Source organism: Ochotona curzoniae, unplaced genomic scaffold (genome assembly GCF_017591425.1).
Source record: "Ochotona curzoniae isolate NIBS_2020 unplaced genomic scaffold, NIBS_Ocur_1.0 contig_3498, whole genome shotgun sequence".
Lineage (NCBI taxonomy): Eukaryota > Metazoa > Chordata > Mammalia > Lagomorpha > Ochotonidae > Ochotona > Ochotona curzoniae.
Genome location: NW_024465885.1, coordinates 5,675,895 through 5,696,075, shown reverse-complemented (window position 1 = coordinate 5,696,075; position 20,181 = coordinate 5,675,895). Strand labels below are relative to the sequence as shown.

Below are 20,181 nucleotides of genomic sequence, written 5' to 3'. Positions count from 1 at the left end.
TTGATATGGCTGCTGAGGAAAGGGTTTTATCCAAGGCTCAAAAGAAAACTTCTGATCCTGGAAGGAGCAACATGGGTGAGCCACAAATCTTCACTTTTCACTAAGGTAAACAAACAAAAAACTGTAGATGTATCACCAGTGCTTAAACATGCTTTGGGAAACAACAGAGCATAGAAACGTAACTACTGCAATAATCCCTAAAATCTTTTCCATCTTATTCAATATGAGAATGAATTTTAAAATGTTATAAGGACTCAAGTCAGAAACAGGTAGAAGGGGAGGAAGGGAGGAGGATGGCTGGCATTGTGGCATTGCACACAAAGCAGCTGCCTGAAAAGCAAGTATCTCATGTAGATCCTGGTTCTTGTCCAGACTGCTTAATTTGCTACCCAGCTCCCTGTTGGTGGACAGGCAAAAGCCACACAGAAAGGTCTGAGTGTTTGGGAGATATGGAGGAAATTCCTGGTTCCTGCTTTCAGTCTGGCCAACCTCACCATTGTTATCTATGGAGTGAACTAGTTGGTGGAGAGTCTTTATCTTTGTCTCTCTCTCTGTAAGTATTTCATACAAATAAATTTTGGGGGGAAGCTAAGTATGAGGAGGTTAACATACTAGTGCAAGAGGTTAAGTTGCCTCCTGTGACAAAAGAGTAACCGTTTGAGACCCAGATGCTCCATTTACCACCCAATCCCCTGGTGATGCTCCTGAGGAGTCTGGATTGAGATCCAGGACCCTGGCTTTGTCTTGGACCAGCCTCAGCCTTTGTGGCACGTGAAGCGTGGACCAGAGGACGAGAGATCTCGCTCTCCTTCTCTCTGTCACTCTGTCTTTCAAATAGATACATATTACTTAAAAATGGGTATAAGAATTCTGAAGACAAGAGAGGTCCTTTTGCCAAGTTCCTATTCTTTTTAAAGTTTTGCATGATCGCATGATTGCATCATTTTACATAATACTCCTTTGAACTAAATACTGATCGCAGTAGTGATAAGATTTTAAGAGGGAAGACACTCACCTTTTAAGACCATTGCCATATTGCCCAATGAACTTCATGGTAGACAATCGCTTCCTGGATGTTCCAAAGTATATAATATCAGAAGCGTCCTCTGTAATTGACAGACTTTCTTTTGATGTTTGCAACTTTATAAAGTTGTATTTATATAAGGTGGATAAGTTTCACGTATTTCACACTACTGATTTAGGAGCATTGTGATAGAGTGATGCTTTCCATCTTCCCCTTCCTCCTACCTGAATGTCAACTCACCCTCCTTATGGATTGCCTTCTTTATTTAAAATTTTTTAAAGTAAATTTCTCAGTTCACTTCAATCACAGGTTTAATACTCCATTAAGTAAATAATTCAAGAAATACAAAGTAGAAAAAAAAAGGCCCCTTCTCAAGAGTATACACAAAGGCTGTGAACATTAACCCAATCACAAAATGTCAGTTTCATTCACACAGGTAACATTTTGGGAGTCTCTGAGAACGCCCTGACATCCAGTTATCAAGACTTCATAGGTGTCTCTGGATATTAGGATAAGTCTACAGCTGTTACGGTAACCTAGAGGCAGACTTGCTAAGTTCTACAATCTACTGAAGAATCTCTGTAGCATTAAACTGAAGATGTTCAGAGGTCTAACACAGTGACACTGGATACAGTTAAACCTCTGAGCCTTGGGCCAGCACTGTGGCAAAGCTTCGCCCCTCAGATTCACCTTTCTACTCATGGCCTGGGAAAAGTACAAGAGGACATGCCAAATGTTTGGGACCCCGCCACCCATATGGAAGACCCAGCAGTAGCTCCCAGCTTCAGCCTGGCTATCTTGGGAGTGAACCAGTAGACTGAATATTCTGTCTCCCCACCCCTTCTCTGTAACTTTCAAAACAGCTAAATAAATCTTTTTTAAAAACAAACCAAAAAAATTCCTCTGAGCCTTCAATGACTTCCCTCTGAAAGGAAACTACTGGGAATGTCATTTATCCTAGTGGCTAGGATACTTGTATCTCAAATCAGAATGCTTGCATCAACTGCCAGTTCTGGCTTCTCCCTTCAGCAACACGGGTCTCTGGGAGCAGCAATGGCAGCTTGAGTGAACACCTCAGTTTCATTCTCAGCCCCAGTTCAATCTAGCCCCAGTCCAGCCCCAGTTTGGGGGTAGGGGGAGCCAGTGGATTCCAGTGCCCTTTTCCCTCTCCTTCTCTCCCTCGCCCTCCCCACTCTCACTCCCTGTCCCTTTCTCATTCCTTTTCCCTCTAACATATGTATGCTGATCTGTCTCTCTTCTTCTAAAATGAACAAAAAATATTAAGTTATTTTAAACCAAACATTCATACAGTATCACAGAGTTCATTATGGAAACAAATAAAACCTGTTCAATAAGACAATATATTTGTGAAACTGTACTTAGCCCTTGAAAAGCACTATTTAATGATAACTGCCACAAGTACTTTTACCACTAGTAATATTTCCATGGTCTTGGCCCTTAAACATGGTCATGCTTTGAGAACTGACAGAGCACAGAGATACAAGTCAGCTCTAAGAAAGACAGAAAGGCTTTTGAGTTCATCATTTCACTATGTCAGCCATTCTCCTACTCTACCCATTATATTCTAGAACTCTAGAGAGAAATCTTCCGGATTTCAAAATATAAAGACTTCCAGAACCAAAAACGTTATTCTTTCGAAGTACCTGAAGACGCACTTTAGAACTGTCCTAAGGACTCTTCTGTCAGTCTGGGTACAGACGTGTGACAGCTCAGTGATAACACGGTATGTAAAAGTTACCAAATACACTGCTTGTTTCTGGTTACTCACAGCTCTTTATATGTTCATACACCAGTTAGCCATCAGGTGATGGTATCCATAACAACAATATCAGATACCATTTATTGATCGTCTACTATATGCTAGGCACTGTGTTATATATAGTACATGTTCTGCCTATTTAATATTCACAGAAAGCCTACAACATATTATTATGACTTGCATATTAGAGAGAAGGAAACTTAAAGAGTTTAATTGTGTATCTAAGGTTACAGAATCGATCAATGCTACAGCCAAGATTACAAGCATGCAATATTTTGTGTCAAATCCCATGGTACTTATCACATATGGCAAGAGCTTTTACAAGCCACAAGTGCTCTAGGCACGAGAATGGAATACTGCATAGACCAGTCATGAATTCTGTGCTCAATGGTGGTGCTGTCATAGCAGAAACAAAAAAGATTATACAGTTTGTCAAAGAAACAATATTAGCTTTGATAATTACGTGTTGGAAACTGATCCAAGGAGATACAGGATGGACAGGGATATGGAAAGTCACAACTGGAAGGCTGCAATTTGAGGTAAAGCTCAAGTAATAAAAAGGCCAGCCAGTTATTGACTGGGTTCGTTATAAGAAAAAGTAAAGATACATGCAGCCAAGTCATGCAAGGTCTGAGAAGTAAATTCAGCAGAAAATGATGGGATTTACATTAAAAGAAAAACAAACTCATAAAAAATCACATGTAGGAAATGGATGATTAGAATAGAAATTTGGAAAAAGAATACTTAGAAATCATTTCAGCCACCTGGTGTAGGCCAGTCAAGATTGTTCTAGCTCAATATGGACAACAGCATCAGACAACTCTCCTTTCTAATTTCTTACTTGATTTCCAAAACGAATTGAAAACTGCTCTCACGGCCACAATGCACTTTTTTTTAATGTATACTACTATATTTACAAACTCAAGTGTGAGTTCTTTCTGAATATTCATCACTTGCCTGGGTTCTCATCTCATGACTCACACAAAAAGACTTGCTTCTTTTCACAACAAATTTCCCTAGAAAGATTGCTTGTTTTTAACCAAAGATTGCTTTGGTTTTAATAGTCTTAAGAAGATGAACTTAACTTCTAGGTTTCAAGGGAAAATTAGATATTTTTTTCAGCATGGTATTCTTTTTCTTTCTCATATTTAAGCATTAACAAATCATTAATACTTTCACACAAAATGATCTTGATAACCCAAAATTATGTAAATGTAGTGGGTGGAGAGGCAAAACATTTTCTAAATCTGTTTATTAACATTCTTCAGTGTTAGCCCTGTGGCACAACACTGAAGCTACCAGGCTGTGATGGGCTCCCTGCTGCTCCACTTTCAATCCAGCTCCCTGCTAGTGCATTCGGGAAGGTGACAGAAGATAGCCCAAGTAGTTGGCACCCAGACATACACCGGGAACCCCAGATGGAGCTCCAGGCTACTGGCTGTGGTCTGGCCCAGCTTCAGCTGTTAGGCCATTTGGGTAACTAATTAGCAGATGGAAGATCACTTGCTCTCTCTGTTTACGCCCTCCCTCTCAATCACTCTGTCACACTTATCAAAGACTAAATATTTAAAAATAAATAAATATGCTTCAACTCCTCAGGCGGAGGGTGTCCTTGAGAGCAGGGAGAAGATAGCTGGATTCTGTCTTCCCAGCTTGTATCAGCACTGCTGATCACTGCTCACCTAGTTGTAGAACACACCGGAATAGTTCAGTACCACTTCAACTCTCTCCACAATTTTTAAACCCAGCAGTTAAAACCTCTAGCTTGTAGAACATAAAGTGCTACAAGAATTTAGGAATACAATATCTAACACAACTCATAGCTCTTAACAGAGGAAATAACGTTTCAATTCCACAGCACACGGATACTGCACTTACTATGTGCTGGCTTTGTGCTAACCTTGAATGTGCAAAGATAAGTCATGCCATATATTATAGATGTAGTTTCATTATGATGAGAGCATTCATTTGAAGCAATAAGCCTTTGAATGTGCGTATGGGGGCGGGAGAGGAGTGGAAACACAAACTTCTAAAAACAAAAAGCAACCTCTGCCTCAAGTTTAAGCAGACAATTAAAAACAGCCTAAAGGCACAAGAAGCTGCCTCAGGGCTCTGGCAGGCAATACCTAAAGGAAGTGTTTGAAACCATCTTAGCTTCCCAAACTGCTATATGCTTGGCATTCATTCCCACATGCTTCCTCCTTAGAATCCGTATTATCTGCCGTGCAGTTTCTAAAACAATTTATTTATGTTCAATCTTTTTTCAGGTATAAATGGCTAGAATAAATTTACTCTGCCAGCTAAACTATCTAAACATAAACCGTTCAACAGCAAGTTAAGTCTGAATTTTATTTTCCTGAATGTTCCATACCTGTTTTCACATAGATAGCTCCATTTATTTTTATTTATTTTACAGGTTTTCAGAGCATTTTTTTAACAGCCAGTTAGGTATCTACATAATTAACTTACCAGGGCTCATACCACATCCATCATCCAGGAAGCACAGCATGAATCCACCCTGCAGTTTTCCATTATCCACTGGAAGAGAAAGCAGTCATTACTGACAAATATTGGACTTAGTTTGTTCATCAGAAAGTCATGCTGCTCACATAATTATTTGTCTTCCTCAAATGCAGCCACAGAGTAACAGGCCTACACACAATGGTGGGGCTCAGAATGCAGTCATGGCTACAGCTTCATAAACAACTGTAGAGGAAAAACAATCATGCAATAGAGAGGTTTAAATTAATGTAAAACATCTACATACAAATAAATTGCATATATAGAAATGCATGGCATGCCCTAGAACTGGACTGCTCTTTTAAATTTGAGGTATTTCCTCCTCTAAGGAAAGAAAAAGCTAACTGGTGGTGTGACCCCAGCATCCTCCTACCACACTGATTAGCCTTCATGCCCTTCTATCACAGCAGTAATTCTAAAATCCAAGCCATTCTTATTACATTCATCAGGTTCCGCTAGAGATGGTTAACCCCTGAAGGAGAAATTTATGAATACGTCATGGCAGCAAATAGTTGCCTCTTGATCATGGATTTGATTTTTTTTTAATTGTTATTTAGAACCAATTCTGATGATTAAGACATACCATCAAAATTATATAGCATAGTTTCTGATTTAACAAATGCTAGAAGTGTGACTAAAACTAACGATCAAATTTAGAGCAGTTTATAAACTGCTTCTAAGAATAGTTTCAACAACTGGATACACGAGTTGCATCACATTACTTTTTACAAATAGCAATGATATCAAGGAACGTTTAATGAATTCATGCTTAATGAATTCATGTTTATTCGTGTGAATGTTTAAAGTGTGTAATTTCATCAAAATATCCTTTATATCTCTGTATGCCATCTCCACAATCAACACACTGAACACATGCATTATCCCCAAACACTTCTCCCGACTCTGTCACCCTTCCCCTCTCCTTTCATGTTAACTTATTTCATTCACAGGCAATCACTGGCCAGCTCCATCCCTATAAATTTGTTTCTAGCACCTGTGTAAAGTAAATATCTGTTCAAAGACCACTAGAATTGACACTAAAGAAGTAAGCAATTACAAAACAATCCATATAGAAAAGAAACAACTGATCTTAAGGATTTCACAACTTTATGGTCAGGGATTCACTCCAAAAACCTCCTGATAGTTGTCCCACTGTCCTTTAGGATTGGGAACATCTGGTCCAAACCAGAATCAGCATCAGCCATCTCAGCACAGTGTTTACTGCTGATGTTGAAGTTCCTGACAGATTTATCATGGAAAGAGCATTCTGACAGAAGGCTGTTCTTAAGTGACTATCTGGGAAAGACCCAGGATACTGGTGGTACCTCCTTTTAATGTAAACCTGCGTAAAAGATGGAGGTTAAACAAGTGTAACCTCACATTTTAACATTCCCTAATATCTACCTGGAAACTTGACCTTTTCTATTTCAATTCCTTAAAACCATGGATTTCAGATGGAATATTACCATCTGTTAATTAATCGTGTAGATCCAAAATGAAACCAACATTTTTCGCTCATTGTATTTCCTCTCCCTTTTACTGCTCCCAGTTCAATAAATGGCATTAACCTGCTAGTGGTGTTTAGCTTCCCAAGACAAACCTCAGGACCCACACAAAGACAAAACTCTCATCCACTCGATTCCACCTCATTCATGTCATCACGTTTTCCTCCTCCATGCTGGGTTTGTACTGGATTACCACAACCAATTTGTAACTTCTTGTTCTTGCTAAAACAGAAGGAAACTACCAGTCTGTGTCAGTGGTGCATTCTAGCATCCTCCCCTGAAAACTCCCCTGTGGTTCACAGTGCTTGCAGGATAATATCCAAGCCTTTAGCAAATCTTACTGTGCTGCACAGCCTATTCCTCTTCGCTCTCCAAACTCACCTCCTGTCAACCTGAAACAAATACTCCACGCTGAGCTAATCTTCAACCCTTCAAACACTTTTCCTACGTTCTCTCCAAATTAAAGCCATGGCACACACAGCCTCTTCACCTTCTCCAGGCGCTATTCACCAAGAAAATTCCTGTTTTCCCTTTAGATTAGTTCATGCCACACTTCTAGAAAGGCTTCATAATCTTCCACATCACTAGGCACCCTTAACAAACAATCCTTTTACTCTTTTACCAACTTAGTAACATGTTGAAATGCCTGACCTAACTGATGTGTCTATTTCTTGTTCAATATATAATTATTACATTTTAAAAACATTTAGTTGAAAAGAATGCAGACAATTCTTATCCACTGGTTTACTCTCCAAATGCCCACAAGAGCTCCTGGCCAATTTCAAAGATGTGGGATTGAATTTAGGTGTAGGTCTCTCATGTGATGGCAAGAACCCATTCCTTGAGTTATCACCACTGCCTCCCAGGGTCCACGTTAGCAGAAGTTAGAGTCAGAAGCTTGAGGCAGATGTGAGACCCAGGCATTCCAACATGGGACCTGGACATTCTAAAAGCAATGTGACCATGCAGCCAAATGCCAGCCAACTTGATTTTTTACAACAACTAGTTCACAGATAAAACAAGTAAGTTCTCTCCCCACAGGTCCACGTTACACTTCCACAGAATTCTAAACAACGATCCAGATTCCTTAAAAATAAGTATTTAGTGTCTAGCATTTGAAAATCTATGTCTATTAATACAAATACAGCAGATATATGAAAGATCACAGTAAAATATATTTAGTCCAAGCTATGTGGCCAGAAATTATTGAAGGAAACTGAAGTTTGGGAAAGCAATTCAGAGCCTCAGTAAACAAACTGAAAATGACTCCAATCTCGGATTAACTACACATTTGCAGAACAACTCTACTTATCAGTATATAAGCACTGGCCCTCATTGTTATTCTTTTCTTCTTGAAAATATCAATGCTAGAATAATAGTGGTATAATGGTTTTCTGCAATAAAAAACTTATCATGTAAATAGGTAATTTAAAACCCAAAACAATAAGCTATGTTTTATACAAAATATGTATAACGCAGAGAAGGAAGGGGCACTTTGATCTCAAATTTGCCAAGATCCTGTTGTGCTTATGATAACACCAGCTGCCGGAAGAAGCAGTGTGAAATGAGTACTCTCATGACCCCAGGGTCACTTGCCCAGAACACAGAATCTGTATTCTGGTTACATTGGTTGTGCTCTGTGATTCTAGATGAATCTTCTCAGCTTTTCATCAACAGCACATGTGCTCTGAAGGAAATGGAGTTTCACACTTGTTCTTCCCGCTCAATTGTTGGGGCCACTGCCCTGGTTGAAATTCTTAGGAAAGCTTACTGAGTTAACTTTGAATTCACATCTTCCTGGTGTCTCTGCTTTCATACTTCTTCAGACTGTATATTACACTCTTACCAGAGAATTTTTTAAAACAGAGAAAGTCGAGGGCAAGCCTTTGTATCTCACATAGTAACGCCTGGGTGCATGGCCTCGCTTCAGTTCTACTTCCCAGCTTCCTGATAACACACACACCAGAGGGCAGCTGTGATGGCTCAAGCATTTAGGTCCCCGCCACTTTCATGAGAGACTTGATTGGGTTTCTGGCACCCAGCTTCAACCTGGCATGGCTCCACCTACTACAGGCATTTTGGGAATCAAACAATAAAGAGAAGATTTCTCTTTCCCTGTCTCCAAAATAAAACAGAAACCTGTGCAACCACAGCTTTAACAAGGAAAAATAACAGATAATACATAGACTTAGGGGATTGATGCTGCTGCAAGTTCTTCAACGGTTCAATGAAAAGCCAGAACTCACTCTCCAAGGCAGGCATCCAGGGAGCTCTCACGCTAGCTCTAGTCAATCCAGCCTCATCGCTGTTCTCTCAAACCCTCTTTCTGCTTATTTACAGGGTTCACTTTCTCACATCATCCTGATCTGTTAGTCTAGCACATAGAAAAATGTCCCAGACCACTCTATGAAAAGTTGTAGCCCTTTACCATCATTCTAGGCTGTCTAATCCATCTTTATTTCTCACCCTCCAGTATTTACTGTAACAGTACAGGATTTGCTCATTTCTTTACTGTCCATCTCTCCTCACTAAAATGCATGCTCCATTAGAACACATTTTTTTCAATGTTTGTATTCACAGCACCTATAATAGCAGACACTTAATGGCTTGTTGCTGAATAAACGAATAAACAGCTAAACTGGCCTATATCCATTCTTTTGCTCATAACAATTCTTTGGTCAAAATTTTTCTTTTCTTCCGGGGACAGCTGGCAAAAACATCACATCATTACTTCAACTTCCACATCCTTAATATGTGGCATAATTTCCCCTTTCTCTGTATTCCCACAATTCTCCGAGGCAAGACATTTTTCTTCTATTCCAGGTATACAAATGGTCCCATGCATACAATGATTCAACCATGATTTTTTTTTCTGGCTTTATGATAATGTGAAAACAGTACACATTCAGTGTATCTTGCTTCAAATTTCACATCTTTATCTTTTCCTGGAATAATGGTGTATATTACCATATTCTTTCCCTTTCTCTCTCTCAGACACACACACATACACACACACACACACACCATATTGGCAAAGTGAAAGGCAAAGTCATAGTTTCCTATTAGCTACAATATTACAAGCCTAAAAAACTAACAGTACAGGCCTGCTAGAGCCACGGGCCTAGTGGTCAAATCCTCACCTTACACGCACAGGGATCCCATATAGACGCCTGTTCTAATCCCTGCTTCCCGTCCAGCTCCCTGCTTGTGACCTGAGAAGGTGGTCAAGGATGGCCCAAGGCCTCAGGACCCTGCACTCACAAGGGAGACCTGGAAGAGGCTCGTGGGCCCTGGCCTCAGCTCAGCTCAGCTCCAGCCGCTGTGGTGGAAGATCCTCTCTGTCTCTCCTCCTATCTGTATAGAACTTTCCAATAAAAATACATAGAATGTTAAAAATAAAAAAGCCTGAGAGCACACGATGTGCTCTGCTGTTTATGTGTTCAGCATGTCAAGTGTATGAAATGCCTTTCCCACTGGGGTTATTTTCAGTTTAGAGTGTTCTCAGTTCGTGCTCAGGCTAACTCCATCACAAGTCCACAGGTATCTGTAGTGGCGCACGTAAACCAGACCACCTTTTCTCTGCCACCAGAACTCTGCTGTGTCCCTTCATTCATTTTTCCCCTGTAAAGGTAAAAAAATCATCTCACTGATAGCTTAAGGATCAATAAACACTGATGCTTCATTTTCTCTTGTCAATGAGCTGCCTGAAGACAGCACAAGTATTTTTTCCCCCCATTGGAAAGTCACATTCAGAGAGAGAAGGAAAGACAGAGAGGAAGATCTTCCATCCACTGATTCATTCCCCAAGCAGCTGCAATGGCCAGAGCTGAGCTGATCCAAAGCCAGGAATCAGAAGTTTCCTCTGACTCTCCCATAGGGGTGTAGGGTCCCAAGGCTTTGGACCATCATCTACTGCTTTTCCAGGCCACAAGTAGGGAGCTAAAGGGGAAGCAGAACAGCCAGGATATGAACCAGATCCCCATGCATGCAAAGCGTGGATTTAGCCACTAGGCTACTGCACCAGGCCCCACATCCTGAGTTTTGTCCTTTTTTCCAGAAACTTTGAAGAGGATGCTGACTCCACTGGAGTACTGGCCCGGTTCTGGGGTTTCATCAGCATGTCTGTTCCTTCTCTCCCACTAAGCTACATGCTACAATTGAACTTTCATCCATTTATCAGCGAGAAAAGCTGACACTTTTATTCCTCAAACTTTGAGAACCTGGAAAGTAGAGAAAGGAAGAACCCCACTTATTGGTTCTTCAGGTACCTCAAAACACATATCTGTCTCTTTTGTGAACCACAGGCAGTCAACATTAAGAAAACTGACACAAACTGAGGTGCTTTTTAAATACACTCAGAGGTTTTCATCATGAACCCTGTCTTCTTACCTGTGACCAACAGCATGCATTATGAAAACAGGCAGCACATTAGCCATAGGAAACAGCTACCATCATGGACATTTCACGGCAGCTAAATGAGGAGTTAAATCACAAAACCTAATTTCATTAGCATTATAGTGTATTGAAATTAACTAGCAAGTGCAATAGATGCTTGGTGACTACAAGGTAGTCAATGAGGAAAACACATTTAGTGTGAACTTTGCAGCCCTGAAGCATTCAGACTCTACACCCATTTATGCATTTTAAAACTGTGATAAGTTGAAAATGAAGTACACTTGACTATGAATAACCATTACATTAATACACCGTTAAAAATAAAAACGTTTCTTGTGGCAGACAAATTCACTGTTCCAAATCGCTCTGATGCTTTCACAAAACTCGCTAAGACCTAATTTTGTAAATGAGTCCTCTAACAAGTGAACAATTTCACTCCCAGAGAATACTTTTCTCATGACTCCCCACTGTGCCACTATACTCACAAAGCACTTAGATTACATTTTTAAAAATCTATAGAATGTGGTATGATTTCATGACATAAAATAAAAGCAAAATAACTACAGGATTTTTTCCATTAGAAGAACAAGAAAGTAAATCTACTCACCTGAAAACACATCAAGCCTTGCAGCCCCTGCATCCCTGAGAACAATATAAAAAAATCACTGCTTCAATACGGAATCACAGATGAAATTACACTCCTCTGAGCTGCTTATGTGATGCAGTGATCTACTGTCAGCTATCAAACAATACAAAAATTCACTTAAATGCTTCAAAACCAATTACTAAAATTATTCACTGTGCATTTATATAGTAATACATATGATCCCCTATAATTTCAGAATACTGCCAAGCCTAAATTCATCAATTCAAAAGAATAATGGAGCTTAGTTATACAAAAAGTTCAACAAGAATACAAATTCTGCATTTTTTAAGTGGCTGCAGAAATCTTTACAAATGACAAAAAGATTTTCATTACAGACTTCAGTCCAAAGAAAAGAAAAGAACAAGCAAACTATAGTTTCTACTGACGGACCATATTTTAAAGAAATTGTTTCAGTATGATACACACAGGCATACATGACAGGAAAGAAACCAAATGACAGTGGGTGTTTTCTATAGGTCCAAGGTCGGCAAACTGGTTTATTGACCAAATCTGTTTGACTAATTGTATTATACATAAAGTTTTATGGGACTGCAATGATACATATTTATGTATTATTCATTTACGTATTATCTATGGTTGCCTTATCATTGAAGTGGCAAGAGGGAGCAGTTTCCAGAGTGGAAATACAAATTGATACACAGAAAATATGAGCTCTCTTCTACAGAAAACCATGCTGGACTCTGCCTGATGTGGTGACTTACTGGTAAGTTATTGGGTTTTTTCTTCTTTCATTTTTTTCTTTTTGCTTATTTTATTACATACTTTTTTACATTTAAAACTATTTCTAAAAGTAACAATTTAAAACAGCAAATGGGGAGTCACAAGATCCTGGCCACAGTATTCTGGGTAAAAAGAAGACGATGATGAATGAGGCCTTAGTTAATAAGGAAAATGGTACAGTAAGGGAAGCACACATCTGAAAGACAGCTCAGGAAGAACCAGCACTGCTCTGATGGGAAGATAAGCCCCTCCACAAAGCTCCCCCAATCCCAAACCCAAGGCTACCCCACCTCATTCCCAACAGGCACATGGCACGTGCTCTTAGGCCTATAAGTATGATCCCTCCTAGTTCTTGCCAATGGCTGCATCTAAGCTCCCTCTGTGGAAATTTCGAAATTGTCACTGCTATTTCTTGAGTGTTCTGTACATGTCAAGTAAACAATTAAGCATTTTTTTGAAAATTCCCTTTTAATCCTTATCACAGTCCCAAGATGAATACATCTCAATACCTACAATATGGAGCAAAGTGAAAGGTCCAGGCTGGTCCCAAGAAAACACCTGCTACTGACCTCCTAAATGTGTCATGAAGGAATGTGACTCAGATTTTTTTTTTAATGTGGCTTCTTCTCTTTTCTTTTAAATGTTACCTAAAATTCCTTTTCTCATCCTTTTTCTTTACAAGTTCTGTGTAAATTCCCACTGTGAGCCAAACAAGTATCAGCAAGGCCAGAACTGTTCAAGGTGTTCCAATTTAAGAACGTTCCTCCTGAAACTGTTTTATTGATTGTGTTTCTTGCACTTGATTGAGTCTAAAGCAAACTGTTCTTTCACAGTCACCTAGTCACCCTCTACTACCCAAACTCTTCCCATTGTTCTATTTTTATGCATTCTGATGTTTTCCTGCCCTCTTTCTGGTATGAATTTATGAAATAACTTCAGAGGAGAAAAAGCAGCTGCCAAAACGGACAAATGTGTTCTTTTCAGAGTCACAGATGTGAAACTGCTGACAGTGGATCTCTGGGTAGGATTTAGGACCACTGGCTGCACGAGGAGCTCCGCCCTATGCTCTGTGCAGAAAGAACAATGGCAACCCTAAACCCCCGCAGACACTCCAACCGTTTTGTCTGTCCTGGCCCCATCTCGAGTTCTTCCTAAGCTGACCTCTCGGCTCTCCTGAGAAATCAACACCATCCTTTTTTCTTCTTCTCTACCTACGATTCACAAGTTGGACAGACAGAAAAGTTTCCTAAAAAAGAAGACCTGATGCCTTCCTACTTAGAACTGAGCACAATGCAGGCAAGAAGAGCTGTGGTCCTGATGGAACCACTGTGCATTACAACTTCACTTTCTGCAGAAAAGCTGGGAAAGAAACCTTTGGCTTCAGGGGACACACATATAAAACAAACCAAATGCTGTATCTAGTTTAGCTGAAGATTTCATCACTCACAAGTTCTTCCAAGCACGCTACTGAGTGTATCTTCAGTTGCTAAAAGTGATTGCTTGAACATCGATACCTTTGTCAGAGAAAGTAAAATGGAACAGCCCAATCTCACAAGGTTGAATTCTAATTCTGCCAAATATTTTGTGACCATGTGTATATCATGTAATGTCTCTACCAACTCTTACATATGTGGTTGGGGACTAGGATATTACCTGCACCTTAAAGTGTTAGCATAAGAATAATAACTAATACAGATACTGTGTTAAGATATGTGTGACACACATTAGGTGAACTGTTATTTTCTTCTTACTGTGTAACTCCCTTCAAAAAGACCTCATTAAGCGCACAAACCTAATTCTCCAAAGTGCATAGCGTAATTTGAGAAGTATTTAAATGAATATCAGCTATTATATTGCCATTAACATAAAATAGCTCCAATTTATCTGCCCTTCAAGTCAGATCACTTATACAAATGGAACAGGAATGAATAATTCCACATCTCCAGTTGTTTTTCTTACAATGCTTGGATTTGCTAACAAATCAACTCCCAAAACATCCCTGATGGGAAAATAGTAACACTATCATTCTATCTTCAAATGCAGCTGACTGGAAATATGCCATGAAATTCCCTCCTAAATTGGTTCACAGGAACGTTACCTTGCATTGTCCAGCAGTTCAGCCATCGCTCCAAAAAGGAAACTGTGAGTAGTGCTGACGAGGAAATAAAGGGAAAACACAGAGTTGAACAAAGCATGCCAAGAGGATAAACAATGCAAGACATTGCAGACAAATGCTCTCCAGTTCCAGACAGATAATCAATTAAGAAGCTATTCCAGAAACAAATAGTTCGGCATGGTCAAGCTTCTGAATTAGACGTTCTCCACTACAAATCCAGGATAAGAACAAATTTACCAAAATATCTTGCTCAATCCAAATAACATTAAGACTTTGGGGACTTCACTATCAGAATAAACCCCTACCTCTAAAAATTGCTTTATCAGTAGGATGCAGGTATTTCTTTTCAAACAGTCCCATTAAAAGTTATATCATTTAAGGCTAATTTATTTATGAAGAACACAAATCAAAATACTACAGTGCTAAATGGTACAAGATTCCATTGGCAGCCAAGTGTTTCCCAAATAAGTGGCAGAAACTCAGCCACTGAGTCATCACTTTCTGCCTCCAAGCGAGTATATCAGCAGGAAGCTACAACTGGACACAGACCTGGGACTTGAACCGAGGAATGAACCAAGATAGGAGGGACCTTTAAAGGGGGCTTGGAGAGGGAGGGGAAGTGGAGAATAACATCTCCTCAACATAGTCCATGCCCCAAATGCTCAGAACAGCCAGCACTGAGTTTGACTAAAGCCAGAACCAAGGAATTCCATTCTGTCCTCTCACAAGAGTGCCCACATAGGTCACAGGGCCATCATCTCTGTTCCCATGACTCACTGGCAGCAACCTGAATCAAAAGCGGAATAGGAGAGACGTAAACTGGCTTTACCACACAGAATTCAAGTGTCCCAAGCTTTGGCTGAATCCGCTGCCTCATTACACCCGCCTAAACCTAGAACATATCTTTCTCACTTTCTGTTTCACAAAAGGACATGCACAAATTCAGATAAATAATTATATAATTCAACAATACCAAGCTCATTGCTACTTCTCAACTGGTTATTTCGCCGTTACACAGAGACCTTCCCGCATTCCAGCCCCACAGAGTGTGTACTCACGAATTGGCGTGGATGAACTCCAGACGCAGCTGGGCCCGCTGCAGCACCGCATACTTGTCACCCATGGCCTCCAACACAACACGCACGACCCAAAGGACCACGGAGGCTGCGACTGCGCGGTGACCACGTTTCTGCGCATGTGCACGCCCACGCCCACAGGCGGAGCCAGAGCGCGGCCACAGACGCCCCCTCTGGCCACCGCAGGGCGCAGCTCGTCCGTGGCGCGCTGGACTTCTGTGCTCGGCCCTGGTTCTACCCGGGAGGATGACGTCTAGAACTCCTCTTCAGGTACGGGCGATTTGGTGACCTTCCCGGACCATTGGTCCGTCCTCTCAGTCTTTCCGTCCTTTCAGTCTCTTCCCAGCTGTAAGATGGGCCTGTTCCATGACAAATGCCTGCAAACCCCTAAAAGAAAAGGCAGACTCTGGATCGTGTGGGAGAAAAGTGTAAGGAAACTAAATAGGTGGTTTCACTTTGTGTGCTGGAGGGAAGGGTGGCTTTTGTTCGAACCCAGCCCTTGCTTTCCTGCGTCACTTGACAATCTTTTGTCCCTTTGAAGGAAAAGAGAAAAACAGAGAGGATTAAAAAAAAAACTTCAGTCAGAACAGAATGAGGACTGGACTGTAACGTGGGGCCTTGTTTCTTGGTGAGCCAAACCCACCAGGGTGGGTCACTATATTCACATGCTTGGTATGCTGGCTTGGCTCAAGGACGGAATGTTCTGTGTTCCCAAAGATTGTACTGGGCAGACAACAGGCGCAGGCAATGGGGTTAAATATTCAAAGAAAGCTGTGTAGAATACCTGTTCAAATGCTATTACCCTACTGAATTCTACGTCAGCAAATACCAAGATGACAGGATTTGTCAAGTGTGCTGTAAGGAAGGGTTCTACTTGTGATGGGAAAAACTAGTTGACCTGAAAGAAGTGGTCAAACATTAATTGAACATTTGGAGTCATTTGACTTGGAAACTAACGTGATACAGCAGTATTTAGCTGGATTTGACATGATCTTCTTAGGGTCTCCATGAACAGAGAATTTGAACAAGAGGTGTTTGTGATTTCCAAGTATTATATAGACAATAAAATTCTCAGAAAAGTTAATTTTGGAGTAGTCATTCAACTTCAGGAGAGAAATTCATCAGCTGCAACATTTATATGAATCAGGAGAGGAAGAGAGAATTTAAATGGCAACCCAAAGGAACATCATGTGCTATTTTAATTTGAAGACTGCAAGTTAACATAAACATTTTGTGTCATTTTCCTGATTGCATTTTTGTTTTAATACTGGATGATATCATGGTGTTTCAATATCAGAATTCACTTTACTAAACAATTTGTGCTATCTTTCCCATTTTTCCTTCCATAAAATTTAACAGATATTATATTTCATTTTTATTTTATGGGCAAGAAAAGTTTGATGAACCTCTCCTGGCTTTATTTTACTACCCATATTTCCAGCTGCTGTCTCAGAGTAGCTCACTATTGGAAGGTTTCAGAAACCACAAGCCTATAATTAGTAAAGGCTGTAATATCTAGTCTGTATCAGAAGAAAGAATATTATTATCACAGAAGCACACCTCCAAAAACTTGAGCAGAGTCTTTCTACTCTAAGTGGCCAGTCTCCAAAGTGCTGGACAGTGTGGGTTCACCTGAATGACTCAGAGCAGGATCTGCTCCATTAGGTTCAAAAAGAGAGTTGAGGGTCAGTGCTCACAATCCACCCAGAGCCTTTCTGTTTGTTTCAGCTTCTCTTAGCCATTCCCTCACTCACAAATACAAATCTCATTGCTCTTCAAGGTGTCTTTTGGGGGATTCTTTATTGTGTCATCTTTCTCAAATACATCTCAAGATGATCTTTAAGATTTAACAAAAATACTTGGAATGAGGCAGGGACAAGCAAAGGAAATGAACATTGCATCCACACTTTCAGGTGAGTCTTTTGGAGCTGAAAGACCATTCAGCCTCTTCCTCACTAAAGAGTTTTTCAACATTTGTGATGTAGTTACAAAAAAAAAAATGCTCAAATCTTTCAGACAATAATTTCTCGTGGCTTTAAACAGGCACTGTATGCACCAACATTCATTACGCGGGAGAGCGTGCTTAAGCGTAAAATAAAAGCCGTAAGCAAAAGAAACTGGTATTTGGGGGCCAGCACTATAGCATAGCATAACATATTAGCCCTCTACTTGCAATGCTAGCATACCATATGGATACCAGTTCAAGTCCTGGCTGCTCTACTTCTAATCTAGTTTCTTGCTAATGCACCTGGGAAAGCAACAGAAAATGAACCAAATAATTGGGCCTCTCCTCCTGTGTAGGAAAGGTGGATGAAGCCCCTGGTTTTGATCTGGCCCAGCCTTGGCCATTTCAACCATTTAGAGAGTAAACAAGCAGATGGAAAATTCTCTCTGTGTGTCTCTCCCACTCCTCTCCATGTAACTCTGCCTTTAAATAAAAAATAAATCCTTTCTCAAAAAAAAGAAAGAAAGAAAGAAACTGGTAGGGCCTGGCACTATGGCCTAGTGACTAAATCCCTGCCTTGTATGTACCAGGATTCCATATGGATGCTGGTTCATGTCCCAGCTGCTCCACTTCCCTTCCAGCTTCCTGCTTGGAAAGCAGTTGAGGATGGCCCAAGGCCTTGTGACCCTGCACCCAAGTGGTAGACCTGGAAGAAGCTCCTAGCTGCTGGAGTAGGATCTGATTAGCTCTGGTCTTTGTGGCTACTTGGGGAATGAACCAGCAGATAGAAGATTTTTCTCTGCCTCTCCTGTAAATTTACCTTTCCAATAAAAATAAAAATAAATATTTAATAACAGAAACTGATACTTTAACCAACCAGCAAATATCCATAATAGTATTCCATGTTTTAGCATCTATAATTACAAAATGACATTGACATAATAAACACAGGAAGTGGATATTATTAAATGGATGGTGTTGAAAGAAGCCAATGATGGGGGTGAGGGAGTTCGGGAGGTGGGGGGAGGAGTTGAAGTACCAGGACCTGTGGAACTGTATCACTGAATCATGGTAATAATTTCAAAAGAAGTAAAAATAAAATTAAATTAAAAAAAAAAGCCAAGGACCCTGCCCTGAGTATATTGAGAAGCTTCTGGAAGCAACTTGGCCCTTCTAACATTTTTTTTTCTTTTGAGTAAAACTGAATTTGGAGGACCCAGCCCCACAGCCTAGCAGTTAGATTCTTGGCTTACATGCACTCAGATCCCATATGGGCACTGGTTTGTATCCTGGCTGCTCTACTTCCCATCCAGCTCTCTGCTTATGGTCTGGGAAAGCAGCAGAGGATGGCCCAGAGCCTTGGGCCCTGCACCTGCGTGGGAAACCCAGAGGAAATTCCTGGCTCCTGGCTTGGGTTTGGCTCAGCTCTGGCTGTTATGGCCACTTGACGAATGAACCAGCAGCTAGAATATCTTTGTCTCTGCTCTCTATGAATCTGCCTTTCTAATAAAAAGAAAAATAAATATATTTTTAACAAACTGATTTTGGTTTGTGTGTTTTCGTTTCTTCCAATATACTTGTTCTTGGGCAATGGTGGGGTTTTCATAATATTGAGTTATGAATATATCAGTATACTGATTTGAATATATTCATTATGAATATACCAGTATATTTGTGTGTATTTGAGTATACCAGATGCTCAACACAGTAATAAATACCTCCAAAGACTACGGAAATGCCTGACACCTAGAGTTTCCCCCCAAAACTAGTCATGATATTATATAATATAGAAAATATCATAGTTATTTTGGGTTAGCTGACCTAGTAGTCACTTTCAATTCTCTTAACATCTCAAAGCTGAGACCTCGCCTTCCTGAACTCTCCTGTGTTAAGAGGCAGACATCTGATCCAGTCTTCATAAATAAGATCAAAGCAGTCATGCACTCAGTGGTCTCTACAAAGGCTTTTATCCTCCTGATAAAAGGCACAAGCAGGGCAGAATCAATCTCCCTGTTTTCATATATCTTTCTTGGACACAAACACAATACCTGGACCTTTGGCTGTCATTTTTATGGATGAGAGAAAACTTAAGAGACTCACAGAGTGGATAGCTTCCCAGGCATTCTTGGATTACCAAGCCAAAGTCACCCCCCACTAATTTCTAAATTTTTTTCTAGGTATTAATTAATTAAAATTGATTCCTTAATTGTATATATTAATCCTTAAAATTAGTTCTTAATTGTTCATGTCATGATTGTTGTCTCTTCTTTCGGTTTTAGCCAAAAAATATCCTATCAAATAAAGAGAGGTGAAATCTATGCCATAGAACACTAATTGCATACTTTCTTACCACCACTGGACAATCAGCAGAACAATCATTATTACAGAGAAAAGAGAATTAAGCTTTTACTTGCCAGAAGTGGTAGATGTGAT

At 40.2% G+C, this 20,181-nt stretch overlaps 1 protein-coding gene across 1 annotated transcript in view; it reads right to left on the bottom strand.

Annotated features, from left to right (window-relative positions):
- Positions 1-15,850, bottom strand: part of MORC1 (MORC family CW-type zinc finger 1) — a 155,481-nt gene extending 139,631 nt beyond the window's left edge. Inside the window, 5 exon segments of the mRNA XM_040980917.1 lie at positions 1,016-1,106; positions 5,274-5,342; positions 11,832-11,866; positions 14,710-14,763; positions 15,786-15,850. Of these exon segments, the coding sequence (XP_040836851.1) occupies positions 1,016-1,106; positions 5,274-5,342; positions 11,832-11,866; positions 14,710-14,763; positions 15,786-15,850 (314 nt within the window).
- Between the last annotated feature and the right edge of the window lie 4,331 nt (positions 15,851-20,181).